General features: G+C 40.0%; 1 protein-coding gene across 1 annotated transcript; it reads left to right on the top strand.

Annotated features, from left to right (window-relative positions):
- The first annotated feature begins 568 nt into the window (after window positions 1-568).
- LOC126984028 (protein CREG1-like) lies at window positions 569-5,993 on the top strand. The gene is made up of 7 exons (XM_050837379.1): window positions 569-703; window positions 2,289-2,378; window positions 2,800-2,920; window positions 3,359-3,513; window positions 3,639-3,758; window positions 4,623-4,704; window positions 5,031-5,993. The coding sequence occupies exons 1-7, from the start codon at window positions 650-652 to the stop codon at window positions 5,138-5,140; spliced, it is 732 nt and encodes a 243-aa protein (XP_050693336.1). The 5' UTR covers window positions 569-649; the 3' UTR covers window positions 5,141-5,993.
- Window positions 5,994-7,885: the final 1,892 nt, after the last annotated feature.

Below are 7,885 nucleotides of genomic sequence, written 5' to 3'. Positions count from 1 at the left end.
TATTGTAAACTGTTTGTGACAAGTGCTGACATGTTTAATACTCGGTCTTTTTTATATATTTTGCTTTAGAATTTTCCCTTTGATAAGCTGTTGATGAGTGGCCGGGCAGGTGCGTAGCCAGGTAACAATCCCTTAGATCAGACCACCGTTGCCAGATTGTCGTACTCAGCGCATCATATTTACCGGTTTCGGACCAATATCTACTGCCAAGAAACACCAATATTTAACCATTCTAACGATAACTATATATGAAGCCAGTTATTAGGGTAGAGGAGACAGTTTTTGGGTCGGGAATCGGCGAACATAAGAACGAGTACAACAATCTGATAACTTTGGGTAAGACTCGAGAATGATCTTGCGTATGACTTCTGCCAAAATAGACTTGTGTACGAAGTGAAATAATACGGTCAAAGAGAAAAAGGAAGCATACAGAATTACAGATATGACGTAAAAAAATTAGTAAGCACACGACAGAACACAATATAACAAAATCCCTCATACACATACCAAAAAAAAATCGGGCAAGGTAGATTAACGTACTTTAGAACCATTATCGCGCATCTGGTAACAAAGCCAGGTGACAACAACAAGAGGGAGAGAGAGAGAGAGTGCCAGAGTGCCAGGTGCCAAGGAACACCTCTCGTTCATCATGTCGAAATATACGCCACAATACAGTGCTCTAGGGCGAGTCAACAACATGCAGGTAAGACTTAAGGTTCTCTGAAACTAAAAACACAGCTGGTAGAGGAATAACACAGGTAAAGGTTAATTAAAGGTACTTACCATTGGGGAATAACGTTAACAAAATTTAAAGTTCGTAAGGTCAGAAAGGATGTCAGTCGGGTTGTGATTTGCGTTTTTTTATGTTCATGGTACAGAAGAAAGGTCATATTACCATCAAGGTCATAACGTCAGAAAGGATATTTAAGGTCAGAAAGGAGATCAGTCAGGTTGTGATATGTGTTTTTTAGGTTCATGGTACAGAAGAAAGGTCATATTACCATCAAGGTCATAATGTCAGAAAGGATATTTAAGGTCAGAAAGGAGATCAGTCAGGTTGTAATTTGTGTTTTTAGGTTCATGGTACAGAAGAAAGGTCATACTACCACCAGGGTCATATAACTACCCCTGGCAATGCTCAGAACTCCTAGGAAAGACTTAAATATGTGACAAAATCTGATGTTCGTAAGGTCAGAAAGATCAGTTGGGTTGTAATTTGCGTTTTTTTTAGGTTCATGGTAAAGAAGGAAGGTCATACAGTACCTACTATCAAGGTCATAGAACTACCCCTGGCAATCCTCAGATCTCCTAGGAAAGACTTAAATATGACAAAATCTAAAGTTCATAAGGTCAGAAAGGATATCAGTCAAGTTGTAATTCACGTTTTTTCAGGTTCATGGTACAGAAGAAAGGTCATACTATCATCAAGGTCATAAAACTATCCCTGGCAATGCTCAGAACTCCTATAAATGTCTGTGAATATGACCCTTAGTTTTAAATGGTTCAGTGCCCCCTGCTTACCCTCAACTTCCTCCTGCTTCTGTAATTGGTTATGTAAAAATGATGTCAGAGTTATGCTTGTTCAGAATGACTTGGCAATGTTTGTAAGTTAGGTTTGGCTCTGGTGGATCAAATTTATGTTAGTAGCAGTGAATCTATGGCTAGGAAGACTGTCTCTGGTCATGTCTTTTATGTATTTTAAGTCAGCTAAGTGCATGTCAGGGTTTTCCTACTTCATAATGACCTACCAATTAATGTTAGATAGGTGAGGCTCTGGTGGATCTAATGCACGTTGTTGGCAGTGAATCTATGGCTAGGAATACTGTCTTAGGTCATGTCTTTTATGTTAGATAAGTGCCACTAGTGAGCAAGAAAGGGTTACACATTCCATCACTATTTTCACCCTTGTTTTGATTGTTACACTTTTCCAACAGTTTTCCGAGAGGTTTGAAGGTTAGTAGAAGACATGTATGGCAACACAAGAATTCTTTGTAAGGTAGGAAGTGAGATCTGGGTGCACTGATATAACCAATCTGAACCCAACAAAGAAGTGAAGCAGGGCCGTGTTCAAGATGAGAACCTGAGTCAGCAGGCAGGAAACACTCCCCACTGGGACTTCCCTGGTTATGCTTCACACCTTGGTCACTCAAGCCCACATTGTTACTAAGTTAATTACTCTTCTTAGCTTAAAAGGAAAAACAACAGCCCTTCCTTGTCAGTCTCATTAACTACAAATCCTGCTTGAAATATTAGAATTGGGAAAATTACAGTCTGGTTTCCTCTTCCAGCAAGAATACCCAACTCAGAAGTGCAAGTATTTCTTTGCCGGCTTCATCACAGCCCTTCTCATCACTCTGATAAGTGGCACAGTGTTTCAGGTAAGACTTACAGCAGGCACTCTTTTAAACTTGAGAATGTCTTTGTCACTACCATGTTTAAGCATTTAGCTATTAGTTCATCCACTGCAATATTTCTTTCACTTAGCATGAAACATCATTGCTAAACAATAATGTTGTGCTTTTCAAATCACTTGAAATTGGGTTCATTAATTTGTCTCATAACGAGAGTGAATACTAATGGCATTTGTACTGTACTTGTCTGTTTGCAGTGTTAAAAGAAACTTCCCAAGCTGTATGAACTGCCCAGACCTTGATTACAATAGCTTAACACATTTGAAGCTTAACTTATCTTGATCAATAGTGACTGTAGCAAACACGCTCTTTGCATTTGGACATGTTGACACACTTTAACAGCTATGCCTGTCTTCATGCTGCACTAACACCATCACTCCCTTCACAGCTGTGCCTCTACTCCTCCAACCCTGTGGTTGTATCATCTGGGGCAGCACGGCACACCTGGCCGGCCCCGCCCCCTCATGAAGAGGTGGCCAGAGTGGCGCGCTATGTGGTGCACATCTCAGGTAAGAACCTGTCCATTCACCCACACCTTGGAGGTTGAGGGTAGTGTTAGTTTGTGGTGATTTTGTAGTGCCAGCACTCTCATTCGTTGCCTCCCAGGGCGCCCTATATCACGTATGCATGCTAGCGTCCATCCTCTGTTTGCTTCCCAAAGGATACAGGGACTATTGTTTACCCAGTGTTTGTCTAGCCCAGCATCGCAAGTCCAGACAACACCTAAAGCACAGAAGTAACCCAGTTTTCTTGGCCTGTGAAATAATGTATTATAATTGCATTTTTTTCAATGAGTATTTAGGAATCAGCTGTTCTCCATAATAAAAACTCTAAGAACAACTCCCACAACCAAAGCTAAAGACTGGAGGATGATGATAGTAATGCTGTCACTCTTAACAACAATGAAAAGTTCAGTGATATAACTTTGGTGTTGGTGTTCCCCCCAGACTGGGCTTCCATCTCCACCATCTCCACGGCGCCCCCCATCAAGGGCTACCCATTCGGCAACATAATCAGCATCAGCGACGGCCCGGTGACCAAGGCCACGGGCACCCCCTACACCTACCTCACCCGCATGGACCTCAGCGGCAAGGACTTACTAGTGAGGATCAGCCCCCCTAAGTTTTTTTATGAATATTAATGAAATGAAAATGAAAAATAGGAAAAGAAAAACGAGTCAACCTGGGATCACAACACTATCAAATGAGTGCTGTCTTACCTTTGCAGGATAATGCCCACGCCACACTGTCATTGTCGGAGGCCCAGTCGGACTACTGCAGGAACCACGACTTTGACCCCGAGAACCCCCAGTGTGCCCGTGTCCTGTTGACTGGCACCATGCTGGAGGTGAGGCATTGGGCTGCGGCTCCTCATCTGTGTGGGAAAGAGTGAAAGGCTGTGTGTGAAAGTTGTTTATATTGAAGTTAATAATTGTTAGTAGGTGTCCAGAGCCAAAGGGGATCTGCACCGAAAGTGAGTTTAAAAATAATTAGTGTTAATGCTCCCCAACTTTGTTTTTATCATATTGTCACTTTATTTTGATCCCTCAGTACACCATCTAGAGTGAAACCAAATTGTCGAGCCCGTTTTGGGGTTGGCTCCCACGGGTTCTTTCCTCCCCTCTCCTTTGACACACAGTCCCAACACCTATATCTTCCTCACATATGTTAGTTATGAGCAACACAGGAGAGGTACAAGTTGGTGTTGGGACTGTGTGGCAGAGCAGAGGGAAGGAAAGGACCCGCGGGAGCCAACCCCAAAACGGACTCGACAATTTGGTTTCCCTATAGTGCGGTGTTTGAGTCAACTCGGCTATGAAGTCAGTTTGTGCGGGGCCCATTCAAGGAGTTCCCTCAGCCATAGCACTCCCAATTTTTATCTAATGTATACAGGATATTTGATACACAATTTCAAATAGTATGTAGATGGCATATGAGGGACAGTGATATATTGGGTGTGATCTGGCAGCACTGTGAGGAGGTTCAGGCCCCACTCTAACTAACTTCATATTTGTGTCGAACTATACATGGACGATTTTCCCTTGGCTGCCTATACTGTACAGCAGAGTAGGGTTATATGTGACATTATCCATAACTCAAAACCACAAAAATGGCATAAATATCCCTTTGGTTCTGACACTCCAGTTACTGTATCTTGGAACCTTGAAAATAATACGTTGACTTTCTTCCTATAAAAACATTTCCTTTCCAGGTGAAGAATGGAACGAGTGAAGCCGATTTTGCAAGAACAGCTCTCTTCTCAAGACACCCAGAAATGGAGTTTTGGCCTTCCGGTAAGTTATTTTTGGTCAAGATGCTTTACCAAAAATTTCTGTATATATATGCCGCTGAATTAGAAATGTATAAGGCTATCATTGCTTTCTTCAGTTATTATGCAAATTGCTCACTTATGCTTTGAAGTGAAATATAGTTTAACCTTAGTCATTTGGAGGGTAACAAAAGTGAATGTTATTTTTCAGATTATAAGTTACAACATGGTTTTCATTGTATTTTTAGGAGTATAAAACCTCATTGGCGGGTCATTAATGGGTGTTTGTATGATTTTCTACCTGCTTAAATATTTTCTTTGCTTCGTATTAAAGTGTAAGAATTTTTGCAGGTCACCACTGGCTGTTTATGAAGCTCAACATCACCCACATCTACGTTCTGGACTACTACGGGGGCGCCAACGAGGTGTCCGTTGATGAGTACTACAACACACACCTGTGAGGGCCACGCCACGCACCACCACGGTGACACCACTCACGCCAGATTTTATAAACATCGTAATAGTATTTGTTAACATTTACACGGCTAGTTTGGCTTTTTATTTCCACTTTTGGGACTGAGTTTAAGATATTTTCACAATCAAGTCAACATTACAAACTGAAGTCATAGAGAGTGATACGAAAACTCAAAAAGTCATATTATTAGTATTTATCAACAGTTATGTGGCTAGTTTGTTTTTTTAATTTCATTTTTGGGATAGAGTTAGTTAGAAGTGTTGGATTTTCATAGTTAAAATGACACTTCAAACATAAAAAATAGAAAATGATACAAAAGATCCACAAAACCAACTAAACACGCCTTGAAAATCGGCTCCAAAAAGAAGAATCAGCTACGTTGTTTGTAAAGACTAATCCAACACCACAAACTCAGTCTCAAAAAGTGATACAAAAAAAAAAAAAAAAAAGTAACCTCACATTGAAAAACAGGTAAAAAAAAGACAGATCAGCCACATTATCATTACTAAACACTAACATGATGGCTAGAAAATCAGGCATCAGTGTACACCTGTGGTATTTGTAGTTTCTTATGTCATGTTATTGGGGTGAAAAGCTCTGTTTACCTGTGTTGGCTTTGGGCTCAGGTAGTCTGGACATATATACTTTGCCTAATATGCTTTACCTGCCATAGAGGGCTTGGGACAGTTACAAGACATGAATTTGTGTATATTTTTGTATAGCGTGAAAGAAAGAGAGAGAAAGAAAAAGAATGAAAGATAAGGAAGAAAGAAAGAGTGAAAGAAGAGGAAGAAAGAAAGAATTAAAGAAAAGAAAGGGAATGAAAGAAAGAAAGAACAGAAGAAGAAAACAGCAAATGAAAGACAGAGAAAGAATGAATGAGAGAAAGAATTTGTCACCTTTTAAACTGTCGACATAAAAATATCCAGTTACTATTATAAGCTTCTATAGTCAATAATATACATGTGATAGCCATATATATTCCTTCTAAAGATCTTGTATGTTATTTCCCAGTTATTCCTGTAGCATAATCCAAGGTTGTGCAATGTGCATAGGTATTAAGGAAGAGTAGATCGTTTCATTCAATTATTAAAAGGTGTTCGGTAATGGTGTTAAGTTTCTGTGTACTTGTGAATACTTAACCCGGTAGCAGCGACGGGCCAAATTTATGGCTTTACCGTGTACCAGCGACGGGCCAAATTTTTGCCCTGATATAAACCCCCAAAAAATAGATGATGCATAAACTGATCACAAATGCATTGATATATATTATGAAATGGTTTGCGTGAGTGATGATTTTTTTCTCATTAATTTGCTTAGAGGGGCCTTTTAAGAAACACGATCCTCGCAGCTACTGGGTTAAGGTTGAGACGGAAAGACAAACACAGCAGAATTAGATGACCGATTGGAAAAAAAGCTAGAGGTTAAGACTGTCACTATGGCATGTCCTTATTATGATCTTCTGCCTAAGAGTGACTGAGGTGGCAAGGCTTTGTTTGTTTAGAAAGACAATGAATGGATGAGATAGACAGACAAACACAACAGCCAATAAGAAAGTAAAAAGAATAAGTCATAAAGGAAGTAAAAGCTGTATTAAACTGTGGTGTCTCCTTACTATGATCTTCCTTCTAAGTATATGTTGTATTTTAATGTATTGAATTGGCAAGGGCCGTGTTTGTTCAGAGGCAATATGAGACAGACTTCAGAAGACTTGTATTAGTGTAGGAGTTTGGTTCCTAAATGACTGTATTGTTCCATCATTTTAGGGAGGTTTCATATGGTCTTCCTCCCAAGTATTGTATTTTATTGTATTGAAATGCCAAGGTTGTTTAGAAAGGCAAGAAGCGGCTGACTTAAGAAGATTGGTATTAGTGTCGGAGTTTGGTTCCTAAATGGCTGTTTCCTTGAATCATTTTGGAAGGTTTCACAAATGCCGAGATTATAAAGTCATTTGGAAGGTTTCACAAATGATGAGATTATATATAAAGCAATATGAAGTTACGAGTTTATTAGTCAAACAGTGATAATGTGCCTTGTTATCTGTACACTTGAGATTATAAGAGCATTCAACAACCCAACGCACAAGATAAAGATGAATGGAAATACTTGTTCAGAATCTCCTGGGTGTCAGCTGCTTCAGATAATTAACTATATTTTTACAGTCAGAACTATCTGATAACACCTTTACCAACTCGGGCCACTTTTCTCTTAGCACGGGGGCTTCGTGGTGCAGTGGGTAGCACACTCAGCTCACAACCGAGAGCCCGAATTCGATTCCCGGGCTGAGTGGAAAAATTTGGGCGGCTTTTCCGATACCCTACGCCCCTGTCCACTCAGCAGTGAATGGGTACCGAGTATTAATCGGGGGTTGTGTCCCGTCTCCTCTAGGCTAATTCCTTCCCCTCCTGTCTCTCTCCGGCATATGACCACAGATGTTGCGCCGACTAAACGAAACTTTCCAACTTCTCTTAGCATATTTCACATTTATTCCTGCCATTTCACTTATTTTCACACAACATTTAGCTGGTAATAATTGATTGATTGGACTATAGACTCATGGCGCAGCAACTACAGTGGTCATATGGCACCAAACATATCTGAGTTACTTAAAATCAGAAGTATAAAAATTCAAAAAATGCATTATAAAAATTCTAAAAACAAGATAAAACTAACCACTGTTGACAGCAAGCCTAGATGGTAATGATGGTGTTAAATCAGGTAAAATTTCTGT

Source organism: Eriocheir sinensis, chromosome 55, assembly GCF_024679095.1.
Source record: "Eriocheir sinensis breed Jianghai 21 chromosome 55, ASM2467909v1, whole genome shotgun sequence".
Lineage (NCBI taxonomy): Eukaryota > Metazoa > Arthropoda > Malacostraca > Decapoda > Varunidae > Eriocheir > Eriocheir sinensis.
The sequence above is the reverse complement of the archived record's forward strand: the minus strand, read 5'-3'. Positions and strand labels throughout refer to the sequence as shown.

Excerpts from the sequence above, each read along its gene's own strand:
- LOC126984028 (XM_050837379.1), top strand. The coding sequence starts at position 650 with ATGTCGAAATATACGCCACAATACAGTGCTCTAGGGCGAGTCAACAAC. Across the intron at positions 3,514-3,638 it reads TCAGCGGCAAGGACTTACTA|GATAATGCCCACGCCACACT; the intron begins GTGAGGATCAGC and ends TTACCTTTGCAG. Across the intron at positions 3,759-4,622 it reads TGACTGGCACCATGCTGGAG|GTGAAGAATGGAACGAGTGA; the intron begins GTGAGGCATTGG and ends TTTCCTTTCCAG.